This window comes from Gopherus evgoodei, chromosome 19, assembly GCF_007399415.2.
Source record: "Gopherus evgoodei ecotype Sinaloan lineage chromosome 19, rGopEvg1_v1.p, whole genome shotgun sequence".
NCBI lineage: Eukaryota > Metazoa > Chordata > Testudines > Testudinidae > Gopherus > Gopherus evgoodei.
In genome coordinates this window covers 14,232,403-14,246,394 of record NC_044340.1, presented here as the reverse complement: position 1 = coordinate 14,246,394, position 13,992 = coordinate 14,232,403, and the positions used below count along the sequence as shown (strand labels likewise).

General features: G+C 45.6%; 1 protein-coding gene and 1 long non-coding RNA gene across 3 annotated transcripts in view; one reads left to right on the top strand and one right to left on the bottom strand.

Moving 5' to 3' along the window:
• TECTA (tectorin alpha) overlaps nucleotides 1-9,470 on the top strand; it is a 63,640-nt gene extending 54,170 nt beyond the window's left edge. The window contains exons 18-24 of the mRNA XM_030538093.1: nucleotides 975-1,177; nucleotides 2,575-2,738; nucleotides 3,489-3,737; nucleotides 4,845-5,007; nucleotides 5,454-5,541; nucleotides 6,766-6,882; nucleotides 7,813-9,470. Of these exons, the coding sequence (XP_030393953.1) occupies nucleotides 975-1,177; nucleotides 2,575-2,738; nucleotides 3,489-3,737; nucleotides 4,845-5,007; nucleotides 5,454-5,541; nucleotides 6,766-6,882; nucleotides 7,813-7,913 (1,085 nt within the window). The 3' untranslated portion in view covers nucleotides 7,914-9,470. The remainder of the gene's footprint in view (nucleotides 1-974; nucleotides 1,178-2,574; nucleotides 2,739-3,488; nucleotides 3,738-4,844; nucleotides 5,008-5,453; nucleotides 5,542-6,765; nucleotides 6,883-7,812) is intronic.
• A 38-nt stretch (nucleotides 9,471-9,508) lies between these two features.
• Nucleotides 9,509-13,992, bottom strand: part of LOC115637150 — a 35,134-nt gene continuing 30,650 nt past the window's right edge. For both annotated transcript variants that reach the window (XR_003997175.1, XR_003997174.1), the window contains one exon: nucleotides 9,509-9,584. This is a non-coding gene — a long non-coding RNA (uncharacterized LOC115637150). The remainder of the gene's footprint in view (nucleotides 9,585-13,992) is intronic.

Below are 13,992 nucleotides of genomic sequence, written 5' to 3'. Positions count from 1 at the left end.
CTGCAGCCACAAAATGAACTGCAAGTGCAAATCTGCGCACTTGAATTTCTGGCTAATCCACCTTGCACCTGCAACTCAACCGTGGGTGCAAATTGAGCCTATAAAAGGGAGTTCACCCTTCTGAGCAATTAACCTCTTCTATCCTCATCTAAAGCTGTGGATACTGTGGTTCATTTCATTGTTCAGTTTATGCTAGGGATGGGCCTGAATTGTAGGGGCCCGTTGAATACATTATAGAATCATAGAAGATTAGGGTTGGAAGAGACCTCAGGAGATCATGTAGTCTAACCCCCTGCTCCAAGCAGGACCAACAGCAACCAAATCATCCCAGCCAGGACTTTGTCAAGCAGGGCCTTAAAAACCTCTACGGATGGAGATTCCACCACCTCCCTAGGGAACCCATTCCAGTGCTTCACCAGTGCAATAGTTTTTCCTAATATCCAACCTAGACCTCCCCCACTGCAATTTGAGACCATTGCTCCCTGATCTGTGATCTGCCATCACTGAGAACTGCCAAGCTCCATCCACTTTGAAAACCCCCTTCGGATAGTTGAAGGTTGCTATCAAATCCCCCTTCACTCTTCTCTACTGCACACTAAACAATCCCAGTTCCCTCAGCCTCTCCTCATATGTCATATGCCCCAGCCTCCTAATCCTCTTCGTTGCCCTCTCTCTCTCCAATTTCTCCACATCCTTTCTGTAGTAGGGGGCCAGAGTCACAAGTTTAGATCTAGATCTGGATCTGACTTTCCCGAAGTCAGTGGGGTAGGTGGGACTGTCGGACCTAGTGTTCTGGTTTGATCCATCCCTATTCTTTACATCCCTCACTGGTTCCAGTTTTACTGATCGTACAATAACCAGCAGTTCTATAATCTCTAATGCTGACGTGCCCAGAACATCCCCTCCTGATTGGCCAGCTCAGTGCCGACTCTCAGTTGTTTATCGTCCTTTAAAACAGCCTGTGTTGCTCCTAGACACGCACGACATCATCGACGCAGAGGTGACCTGCAAAGCGGCACAGATGGAAGTGTCCATCTCCAAGTGCAAGCTCTTCCAGCTGGGCTTTGAGAGAGAAGGTGTGCGCGTGAATGACCGCCACTGCCCTGGCATCGAAGGAGAAGACTTCATCTCCTTCCAGATCAACAACACCAAGGGGAACTGCGGAAACATTGTGCAGGTGAGAGAGGAGTGGGGGAGGCAGCTCCTGTTTAATGGTGCATGATTACAACATAGCTGCTGCTGGGGTGATATGTGGAAACACATGCCATGGAACAGAACCAAACAGCAAAGAAAGGAGAGAGAGAAAAACATGCATTCATTTTGGTGTCAGGTTTATTATTTGAGCTCAGATGTCACAATGGCTGAATAATGCTTCAGTGCTTCGTTAAATTACATTAGGGGATGATCACATACACACGCTTCACAGTGTGGGTTCTTTCTTTCTGTCTTTGTGTTCTAATAGGCAGCTCCAAACACATTTGTGTGCATGGCAGAAAGTTTAAGGTCTTAGCGCTTGTGTACTGTCCAAATTCCAGACTGGGGGCTTAAATTTTGCCTACTTAAAATTTCCCTGGACATTTCACTGGGACGTGGTATTTGTGAGGACTGTTAAATAGATGATGTGTTCTGCCCCCGAGGTGGTTGGATTTAAGTGGTGCGTGTAGTGTGTATATGTTGTGTTGGGATTGTCAGGGAAAAGCAACCCCCCCCTTTTGTCTTAGGCCCTAGGCCTTTGAGCAAAAATAATTTAGAGCCTTAGCTTAGCTTGTTTTTCTGTACAAAGGGCATGCCGAGGAAGAACGATATGGTCAGGGCCCCCAAAAGAGGAACTGGAATTGAATAAAGGGGAACCAGGAGATCTGTTAAATTACAACAGCTGAGCCTCCTGTCCGGACTACAGAAAAGGTGTTAGAATGGTCAAACTGCAGACTTGACTGGCAAAGACAATAACAGGAGAAGCCATAGATGGAAAATTGGGGCTTTGCCATAGATGGAAAATTAATTGGTCAGCTTGCTTTTTATTAACATTATATTCCAAATAAGGAAATAACATGTGTAACCAGCGTGCTACGTTTTGCGGTTTTAACCTTTATAATCATGGTAAAATTTGTAGTAAGCAGAGCAGCTTACCTCTTGCATGGGGTCATGCTGTCTCTCCTTGCATATATGCTTGTATAAAATAAAGGAGCCTCAGGCTGTCTGATCTAAAATCAACTGTGTGGTTAATTTTCCACAACAGGATCTTTTATGATGAATGGTGCTGTTATAAATGTAACATATGTACTTCTGTACACGTTTAGTCTTTTTTCAGTCTAGCAGATAGATACAAGCTAATTTATGATTGTTAATTATAATCTATTACTGCAACGTCCAAAAGCTCCAGTCAGGGATCAAGGCCTCATTATGCCAGGTGCTGCACAAATATAAAATAAAAAGCCATCCTTGCCCCCAAACAGTTCACAGTCTGTTTGGAAATTATTGTTTATGTGCTGCTTTCAGAGCTGTGAACTGGAATCGTGATGGATGTGTTAACCCCTAAAAAGAATAATATTTGTTTCTTTTTCTCCTGCACAGTCCAATGGCACTCATATCATGTACAAAAACACTGTGTGGATTGAAAGTGCAAACAACACTGGAAACATAATCACCCGGGACCGGACCATCAATGTGGAATTCTCGTGCGTGTATGAGCTTGATATCAAAATTTCTCTGGATTCGGTAGTGAGGCCAATGCTCAGGTAAGGCTGGCCTGTGTGTGCTTTAGGTTTTCCTGTTTGTGTGTGTGAATTTAATGCTGGTCTGAGAGCCTGGAGACTAAAGTCTCCTCTATTTAACCTGGAAAAGGAAGCTAGCTTAATTCAGACTAGAAATTTTAACAGTGAGAGTAAGTAACTACAACACCCCACAACGGATGTGATGGATTCTTCATCATTTAATGTCTTTAAATCAAGAATGGAAGGGTGGGGCTTGGGGGGGGTTGTAAAGAAAAATGTGCTCTAGCTCAGCCATAAGATATGGGCATGATTCAGGAATTACTAGGTGAAATTCCTTTGCCTCTGTTATGAAGGAGGTCAAACTAGATGATCCTAATGGTCTGTAAATTATGAATCCACAGTACAAGAACAGTATGGGCTGTGGAAGGCTAGCTTCTCTCATGCTGCCCCGCCAATGTGTCTCAGCCTTGATCTGTAGGAGGCACTTTTAGGGCATTTGCATTGCCCCTTCAGCCTTTGGCCTCCGTTATAAGCTGCCAGTCAATGATAATTATGGTGGCAGTTGTGCGATCGAGAACATCAAACTGGGGTCACATCAGCCACCAAATGTCCATTGGATGGTAACGTTCAGTTTTGCAGTATTCAAACTATCAACCTAGATATGAAAAGCTCCATGTCCTGGTACCTGTCCCTTAGACCCGCTCCATTCCCCTCCCCCTTTGTAGAGGATGATCTTTCTGTTGCTTTCTCATGAGCTTTATTTCTCTCCTTTAGTGTGATTAACCTGACAGTCCCAACACAAGAAGGCAGTTTCACAACCAAGATGGCATTGTACAAAAACTCATCCTATAAGCACCCCTATCGACAAGGTGAAGTGGTTCTAACCACTCGGGATGTGCTTTATGTCGGGGTCTTCGTTGTCGGGGCAGATTCCACCCACCTGATTCTAACGCTGAACAAATGTTACGCAACCCCTTCTCGGGACAGCAATGACAAACTCAGATACTTCATCATTGAAGGCGGGTCAGTGACATCTGGCAAGATTTTTCTCTCTGTTGTGCTTTTCTTTGGGGATCTAAAAGTCATTGGCTGGTGTAAAGCACCAGATGATCTGAACCTATGAACATTACAGGAGGATTATTTCTTCCCCTGATGCATGCACTAAGGTTTACTGTCCAATACCAAAATAGAAAGCCCATTGATTTGTACCTCTGTGGCTATTCCTAGCATCCTAAGGGAAAAGCCAGAGGTGCTCACGTGTCATGCTGAAGAGCACAGTTTAAGAATCTAGAAGAAGGCTGCAGTTGGATGTCTAGCACTGCCTCTGGTGATGGAGAACTTGCACTCCATGCTGTCCCCTAGAGAGGCAGATGTTTGCAGATATCAGTATACCCAGTTAAATGTTGGCCCGTTTGTGGATTATTATTGGGAGAAATTCTACGAGTTTTAATGTGTTACCACCTGCATTTGGAGTTAATAAGAAGAAAGCTTTGCACTTACATAGCACTTTTCATCCAGGAGTGATTAGGTATTTTGCAAGGTGGTGTTACCCTCATATGGCAGATGTAGAAATTGGTGCACAAAAGAGAAGGGCTTAAATGTTCAAGAGTGTCCACCAATTTGGATGCCCAACGCAAGACATCCAGGAGGGCCTGATTTTCAGATAGTGAGCCTGCGAGTTCTACCCCTCTGAAAATCAAGCCCCAAGTGTTGCAGATTGGGCATGCAGCGCTAGTGGACACTTCTATGCCATCAGGATAGCGGCACGGTTGGGAACAGAACACATTATACATCTGCTTCCACCACTGAATCATTATATGACGTGGGTGAGTCAGGTAACCGCGCAGTGCCTCCGGAATGCAGCAAATGATAAAGGGGAAATGTTTTTTTAATAAGGCATGGCCTCGAGCTGCCAAATTGGGGTTTGCATTCTTAACACTCCAGAGCTGAGAGGGCTCACAAGGCTTATAAGGCTCAAGGTCCCCTCCCACAAAGTTTAAGTAACATCTAGAGAAAAGGATCATTTAGTTTCCCTGTAGACATAACCCACAAGCACTGGGGATCTGGAGAATTTTTTAGAAGCTTGCAACCGTTCCTGGACCCAGCTGAGACTCTGTATTTTCCTCCTAGGTGCCAAAATATTAAGGATAACACCATTGGGATTGAGGAGAACGGGGTATCCCTGACCTGTCGCTTCCACGTCACTGTCTTCAAGTTCATTGGGGATTACGACGAGGTTCATCTCCACTGCGCCGTCTCTCTCTGTGACTCGGAAAAATACTCCTGCAAAATAGTATGTGCGCGTGGCTTAACGTGTGCTGTGGACCGCGGTGGTGATCCAGGCTGGAATCATTTCCCCAAGGCCACTGTGTGGCAGGAGAATAGTTTCCTGGGGGCTACTGATGGGCCTTGCTCCAAAGGGAGCAGTGCCCACTAGATGGACATAAAGTTCCTCTCCTCACTTCCCTGTCCTCCCAGAGCCTGGCACATAGTTCGCCCCTGTGCAATTAGGATACATGGAATCCCACCCCGCAGAACAAGTTCAGGTCCATTGTATCAGAGAAGAAGGGCCAGAATTTTCCCTTAATGATCCTAATCCACCACGGCTGAAGCCTCAAAGGGAGCTGTGGAATAGCTCTCAGTGGGAACAGAGCCAAATCCAGGGTTTGAGATCAGAGACTAGCGCGCAGTAACCACAAAGCCTTGCAGTAATTGCCCCTTGCGTTTTTGTTTGTTCAGAACTGCCCCCAGAATTCCAGGATGGCCACTGAGTATACCAAGGAGCCCAAGGAGCAGATCATCTCAGTAGGGCCCATCCGGAGAAAGCGTAAGTGTGCACAGCTAAGAATGCGGAGGAAAATATTCCCTCCTGTATAAAATATTCTGAACCTTTGATTATTAAATGGACAAGCTCAAGATAAATCATAAATATATTGAGAAACAGGTCCTTCCCTTGTGTTAATAACCCCACCTGAATTTATTACAATAGGAAGCATCCCATTTTAATGGTCCAGTTTTCACCATTTGTTTTTACTTTTTTACATGTACATTTTATGTAGCAGGGCACTAAAACTCAGCTGGTCAGTTTTCACTTTCTGGTTTTACTGAGCTAGCAACTCTTTTTAGTTCTGTGCATCACTTCGTAGGGGAGAGAGTGTTCCTCGGGGAGCCACTTTCTCCCCCAAGCCCCAATGCTGTGTGTCTGCCCATCCATCCCTACGTGCATTCATCCTTCCCCTTATCTCTATCCTATGTATGTCTAAGGCATCTCTCACCCTGGACCCAACTTCTCAAAAGCATCCACCAACTCTAGGCATCTCAGTCTTGGGTGCCCCACTAGAGAGAGAATCTCATTATTAGAAATGCTGAGCACCCACTGCCAGCCCCCAGTGAGGTGATTTCTAGGGCAGTGGTTCTTAACCTGTGTGGTCCACAGCCCCTTGGGGTCCGCAGATTATATCAAAGATTTCCAAAGGGGTCCACACCTCCATTTGAAATATTTTAGGGGTCGGCAAATGGAAAAAGGTTAAGAACAACTCTTCTAGGGAATGGCTTCCTCCTCAGTTTTCCTTTTCATCCTAACTCCTCTCTCCACCACACCTTCCTTCTCCTCCTACTTCTCTTCCTCGACTACTTCTCTCCACTTGCCAAATCTTTCCTTCTTCTCCCCAACCCACACCCCTGTGTGCGGATCTGGAGAAAGAATTGATAGACAGGTCTTTACCCAGCCCATGGCCAACTGAGATTGCATTGATCAGTGCTCTTGGGGTCAATGATTTTGCCATAGGCTGAAGTGGGAGCAGGCTCTCTGGTCCTAAATTAAGTGCAGGGATGTCCAAAGAATTGGCATGGGTGGGTCTGAATCAAAGCCCTCCTACCCTTCAGTGGCAGGTTGAATGGCACCCTAAAGCTGGATGTAAATGCAACAGAGGCGGATGCTTTAATCAAGGAAATGCTTTCGGGGTGATTTCTAGCTATTAAGCTTTGTAATGCTTCTTTCCGTACAACTGTGTACTGCTCTCTCCTGAGCCCTCAATCTCTCCTGTTCCAGGGTTAGACTGGTGCGAGGATAATGGAGGCTGCGAGCAGATCTGCACGAGCAGGGTCGATGGGCCCCTGTGCAGCTGCGTTACTGGGACGTTGCAAGAAGATGGCAAGAGCTGCAGAGGTGACTATCTGAAGGGCTGCCTTAGGGAGGCTGGGAATGCACGTGGGTAGATGGAACAGACGAGCAGTGTGATGCAGATGGGAAAAGGGATTCTTCCTCGCAACCCCCCCCTTTAAATCTGTATGGAAAGACAATAGAAAGATAGTCCTGTCCCCAAGACGCAAAGCTTAAAACTATATCCAGATCAAGAGTTTGGGCCCCTCTCTACCATTAACCACCAGAAAAATTGAGAGAGAGAGTGGTGAGGAATGAGAATGAAGGGAACTGCTGTAAAAAGAAATGGACTTTGGAGCCCAATGAAATAAATATGGGTGTTTCAGAGGCACAGAATATTAAAGGAATTAAAGAGAGAGGAAGCATTGTCATCTAGCAGTGACAGCAGGGAGAGAGGGATTGGGAAATCACAGGTCCTGGATTTGACACTGATTCCTGGGAAAGCCATTCCTGCTTGAACATCAGCTAGGTTGTGGTGCTTCCACTTATGGATACCCCACTGGGAGATACCTTGGGAACTGATTTTAGCACATCTCCGAGGTGGTGAGCACACACATCTTGTTGATGTCAGTGGGAGCTGCTGGTGCTCAGAACCTCTGAAAATCAACTTCTTGGAATTTCAAATTCACTTGAGCAGGCACTTCTGAAAATGCAGGGCTTTCATCGTTCTGTGCATTGCTTTCCCCATCTACAACATCACCTTCATCACTAGGGGGCTTGTGCAGCACCAGGAGATCCTTGGCCGAAGGATGCTAGTAAATTGCAAGGCGATATTATTACTATGACTCTCACCTCTGATGGCAGACTTGTGCTGTCACAGTGTAGAAGTTTGACCTTTCGAGACTCTCACGTTTTGATCTCTAAATGATACCACCTTTGTTTATTTGGAACTGTGCCTTTTTGATTTTCAAAACTGTTCTCTGTCTTTCTCTCTAGCTTCCAGCTCTTCCGTTGGACCTCAAGCCTGGCTCATTCTTCTCCTCGTAACCCAGCTGTCACTATGGCGCTTTATCTATAAATCAGACCCGACCTCATAATCAATTCAAGGCATCTATTTGAAGTACTGTAATTTACTTACTCTGAATCCCTGTAGGATAAAAGCATGTGCCCCAAACTCATAACCTGTACCACAAACAGCAACAAATGCTTTTAACTATCACAATGCTGAAGTCGATTGCCTGGTACAATAATTTAAATGACCCTACGAGCTACTTTAATATAATGGGAGGTAACAGCAGCCAAAGTTTCAGGTATGGAGCCACAAGAGAAAACACTTAACCAAGATCTTCCCCCTTTCTCAAGTCTCCATACTGCCTTCTTCTCATATTCATTTCTGGCATCTCTTCGGCACCCTTACGACACTCCCTGGCCTCTCTGCTCATAGTATTCCCTCTTGCTGTGTAGTGTTCCCCTTGACTTTGGATCAGGCCCTAAGCTCTGGCTAAGTTTCTCTCCTGACTGCTCCCTCTAGCCTTGCCTGTGCTAGAGAAATTTACTGGTGTAAGAACCAGTTTAGCCCTTAGGGCACTTTGCATCACATGGCTATATTTCAGTGGGGGTGCAAGAACTGGTTGGAGTAGGCTAGGCTTTCAGCAGGCTAAAAAGCAGATCAGTCTAAACCGGTTTGGTGCCACTGTGGAAACAGACACAGTGAGAGGGTTCAACTAGTCCGCAAGGCCTTTTGATCTCTCCCAGAACCCACTGCTTCTGGGAGCAGTGCTGAGAATTATGAGGGGCAAGGAAACGGTTTAGAACACCACTAGTGTGGACGCAGGGCGGGGTGTGCGTGTGTACCCGAAAAGGTTCTTAAACCAATTCAACATTGCTAGTATGGACACAATGAACAGTTTGAATTATAACTGGTTCAGTCCGCTAGTATGGTCACCACTTTCATTTCCTTCGGTAGCTCCCACGTGTCCCCTGGACATCAAACAGTCGTCTTACCCTTCAAACTCCTTCTCAGCCCCTCTTGCAAATCCATCTGAGACCCACATTGCTCCTCTGGTTCTAAGTGTGTTAATGATCCCGCATAACTAACTCCAGTGCTGCCTGTTCATTTTCTTCTCAGTCCTGTTTTTAGGTGGTCACAGCAGGAACATTTTCTGCTCCTAACCATGTAGGTTTTTTATTTTTACTTACTAGAAAACACCCTCTCTGTCTATGACACAGTATCAATAACAACTGTAATTGATCAGAATCAAGCACCAGTAACAACACTGCTCAGCTTGTACCCCCGTCATTCTCTCAATTGCAAAACAGCCATTAAATTCCATTGTAGCAACGTGCCTATGGAGAGGAGTAATTGCCTCATGCAATTCAGTGCTGAGATGATTGAAAGGTTTGACACACTCGGAAATCTTAAATTTTTTAGCCCAAGCTGCTGTTTCTTTCCTCTAACAGTATCTGCACGCGGTCTGCAAATGACAATCGCTTTGTACCCAAAAAGCAGCTTTTAACTACTGGATTTTTTCTTGTTTGCATCTCAGTGAACCTTTCCCCCTCCGCCTCCCCCCCATCCTTTTTTTAATTATATGAATCAGCCAAGTAATTTAAACATGTTTTATTCTTAAATAAACATTGTTCCAATATTCTCATTTCCTGGGTGCACTGAATGCTCATTTCTGATTTCAAGCTGGGGCCAGGCGGTCATATGAACTTCATAGACGAAGGCAGGGCTGATTCTTTTTTCCAAGTCAGAGAACATCAAGCTGGAAATAAGATGCATGATTTTAATACAGAGGGTAATTAACCATTAGAACAGATTGCCAAGGAATGTGGTACATTTTCCATCACTTGTAGTCTTTAAATTAAGATTCTTGCTGTCTTTCTGAATGATGTGCATTAATTCTACTACTGGGCTTAATGCAGGAATTCCTGGGTGAGGGTCTCTGGCCTGGGTGATGCACAAGGTCAGACTAGACCAGGGGTCACCAACCTTTCAGAAGTGGTGTGCTGAGTCTTAATTTATTCACTCAAATTTAAGGTTTTGCATGCCAGTTATACATTTTAACGTTTTTAGAAGGTCTTTCTATAAGCCTATAGTATATAAAGTAAATAAGGTTTTTAAAATGTTTAATTTCATTTTAAATGAAGCTTCTTAAAGTGCAGAGCCCCCCAGACTGGTGGCCAGGACCCAGGCAGCATGAGTGCCACAAATTGCCTACCCCTGGACTAGATGATCACAATGCTCATTTCTGGCCTTGGAATCTATTCCCCTAATGTGCCTTTGTAAATGTTCTGTCCTCTGTGAAGCTCAGAAGTCACTGAGGGCCCTTCTGCATCTCTTAACATACATGAATAGGATTTCCTTCCTTGCATCTTGTTTTAAATAGAGGTACCCACCAGCTGTGAAGAAGGCTGAAATCAACTCCATTCTCAGTAACTAAGGTTCTGGCACTGGCTACCTTATGGTCTGAAGGAGGAAGCCTCGTTTAGTGGGGAAAGCAGGGTTGTCTTCTATTTTTGACCTTCTGCTGAATTGCAGTGTGACCTTAGTCCACTAACAATCTCTGTGCCTCAGTTGCCTCTCTTGGCAAAATGGGGATTGCCACTGCTTTAAGATTGCAGGGAAGGCAGCAGCTAAGTTGTATTCAGTGCAGGTGAGAGTGAAAAGTGGTGTTACACCCACTTCAAGTCCCACCCCCAGTTCATGACTTGACAATATAGAGAAACCTCAGGGCTGCTCTAAATTGCACTGGCTATTATCAGCCCTCTGTGGAGTCATTCTGCTACCTGAGGATTGCAGCAGTGTTCGGTCTATGATCCTACAAGAGGGAGTCACTTAAGTCAGCATTCTGTCTGCTTAACTCCGCCAGAGTTGTGCAAAGCAAGCAGAATGGGGGAGGGGGGTGTTGTCAAGATCTGGCTTAATATGTTCTTACTGCAGCAGCCTCAGAGGGAACACTGAGTGCATTGGAGAAAGAAAATTTCTAGTGTAGTGCTCCCAAGCCAAATTGCTTTTAGGAAACGCAAACACCTAAATCATTCAAGGGAGATCATGGAGTTAGCACTTCTGTATCTTCCTCTTTGCATTTCCCTAGAGGACACAGCATTGCAGGCAACTTGTATTATATGCCACAACCTATTTTCCCAACATGTTGACAAATCTGGGAGGATAAGCTATCTCAGTGAAGTGTGGAAAGGCACACAACAGCAGGATGGAATTGTCATGTAATATTTAGCAATCCTTTCACTGCATGTAAATTCCTCTTATGCAATCTCACAAGGGGGCCAGCAGTTCCTGGGCTCTGACTAATAGGGCACTTTTCTAGCCATGATGGTTTAATTTTGCATGCTGAAGTCTGGCTGATGCATAAAACAGCAGCCTAAGGAAAGGACCAGACCTGCTTTGTACTGACAAAAGCAAGGAAAGAACAATCCTATTAAGTACATGGCTGATACTTGCACTGTGCATTTTAGAGGATCTACTTCCCTTTAATAGTGCACTAAGCCATTATACCCAATTGACTGTGGTAAAAATGCTTGTTTAATGTGTACTGGCTCAGCCTAGACAAAGCTTTAGGGCTCGTCTACATTTGAAAGTTGATTTGGATTAAGGTGGAGTGTAAATTCCACATGCAGGAGCTATTCCTGACTAACTGCATGTGCAGAGAAGCTGAATACCCCCCTTCCCTCTTTTGTTCCCAAGTGGCTGATGGGCTAGACTTCAAATCTTTTTAACCTTAAACCACACTCCACTTCCTAGAAAGCAGAAGAGTTTAACTCCCTCCCCCTCAGAAAAAGGGATGTGAACACAGCAACCTAACGGCAATGCTTTGTTGCTTCTTTGCTAATGCCACTCTGACAGGTAGTTCAAAATGCTCTCCTCAACAGCTTGGAGAATGATCAGTGGACCTTTCCCCATGGTAATGGAAGCTGATTTTGTATTTGCTGACCTGTGCAATCCAGTCACCAACTGTAAACAGAGTGGAATCTTTAACAGCCAGAACCCAATTGTCCTCCCTGTCTTGTTCCACTCAGCTTAATGAAAGGAGGGATGGGTGGCTGTTAGTGGCCTGGAAGAGACTTGTGCTGCAGTGTAGGAGCAGAGAACCCCATCCCCACAGCCCTGACAGGAGAGAACTGCACTGCAGGATGTCTTAGCTCTGCTGCCTGCCAACCACCCATCCACCAGGGAAGGGGAATGCCACTCCATCAGGGAGTGGAGAAGGAGTCCAGCCCTGAACTAAACAGGTGGTTACAACTGTATTAAAGGGACTAGCAGAGCATGCTTGGCTTCAGGCCCAGACTGACAGCTGTTAGAGCCAGACCAACAGTTCTGGAAAGCAAAAGGAGAACAGCAACCACAGGTAGGTGAAAAAAAACCAAACCCACACACTCAAGGCTCAGCAACGGCACAAGCCTGAGCCAGCCACCAGCCATGTCTCAGGCTCCTGTCTCCCCCCCAGAAGGGGCTTGGGATATCATCCCCTTTCCTGGAAAGGCTTGAGACTAATACACCAAATAGGTAAGCACAGACCAGACCCTTGGGTTTTTGGTGTTCTAAAAACCCAATCAGATTCTTAAAAATGGAACTTTATTTAAAGAAAAATAAAAGCAGCACCTATGTAAAAATCAGCATGGATGGTAATTTTACAGGGCAGTCAGATACAAAAGGATTCCCTCTAGAGAAAACTTTAAAGTTACAAAAACACAGGGATAAGCCTTCCTCTAGGCACAGGGAAAATTCACAAGCTAGAACAAAATACTCTAATGTATTTCTTTGCTATTACTTACTATTTCTGTACTTTAGATGCCTCATTCAGTAGGAGCTGGATTACTTGCTTGGTGTTTGTTCCTAAGAGAACACCCACAGCACAAAGCAAAAGCCTTGCCCCACAGATTTGAAACATTTTCTCTAATTGGTCCTTTTGGTCAGGTGCTGACCAGGTTATCTGAGCTTCTTAACCCTTTACAGGTAAAGGAGGGATTTTATGCTACCTTTAGCTGTATGTTTAATACCAGGCCCAAGACCAGCAGCCTAGCAGCTGTCCTAACAGGCCTCACCAGCACAGTGCCAAAGGCCCAGACAAGCAGCAATTCCATGGACACTAGCACCAGCCAGTCCTGAAGCCAAGCATCTGCCACAAGCAGGTACCGTTACCCTGGAACTAAGGGGCCAGTAGGGGAGGGTGCTGTACTGCACGAACATCAGGCATTATGCTCCTTTTGGTTAGGGGCCAGGATGTCTTGTGGTGGACAATGTACTACGGCTGGGGTTAATTGCTGACTCCCCCATGATAGTAAAATGACCACTGCAATCCTAGCATGGTGCTATCTTGCATGTGGTGTGTTATTTCTGGGGGAATCAATCCTTGCCTCCCTCCAGAAGAAAAAAAGGAGGGGTTGGACCTAGCCAAGAGATGAGCAAGATCCTCTGCTCCCAAGCAGGTCCAAAGAACTCTATGGCAACACAGCTGCTCCACCTGGGGAGCCTCTAGCACACTGCACATGGTCTACAGCTAGCAAGGGATTTGTTAGTGAAAGGGAGTCAGCTGTGACACCAGCAGCACTGGAGAGGCCTCTGGAGTGGACAGCCACAGAAGCCACCTAGGACCTGGTAGAAGTTAAGTCTTATGAAACATTGCCAATGAGATGCTCCTCCAGTGTTTTCAGTGTCAAGTATTTAGTTCTAACCCCTTGTCAAAAGGGCTGTATGGAGACTGGTTTAGGGGTAGGAGACAGGAGTGTCAGAAGAGCCTAGTCTGGTCATCAGAGGCAGGGTTCCTAATAGCTGATGGAAATAGCATCACATCCCACCTCACTCTTTTCCTGCTGAGGCAGGGAAAGCTCCCTGCCTTCTGGAGAAGTGTTCCCCTATGACAAATGGAGTGGGATCAGTTGTTTGGGGAGATGGGGGCTGGAAAGGGCATGGATGCCTAAAATAGAGGTGAGGGAAATAGCAGTAAGGGAAGAATGCAGCTGGGATGGACTTAGGTGTCTTATGGGGGGTGGAAGGTGAGGAGAGTTTGGAAAGTGGGCATGCTGCCTCTCCTGTAGGGCAAGAGATCCTTGTTAGATCCACTGTAAGGTCAGGCTTAATGAGCACTACGTCTACACTAGTAGATTGCAGATACCAAAGCAAGGTCCAGTGTGGCCATGCATCTTTATAGCCAA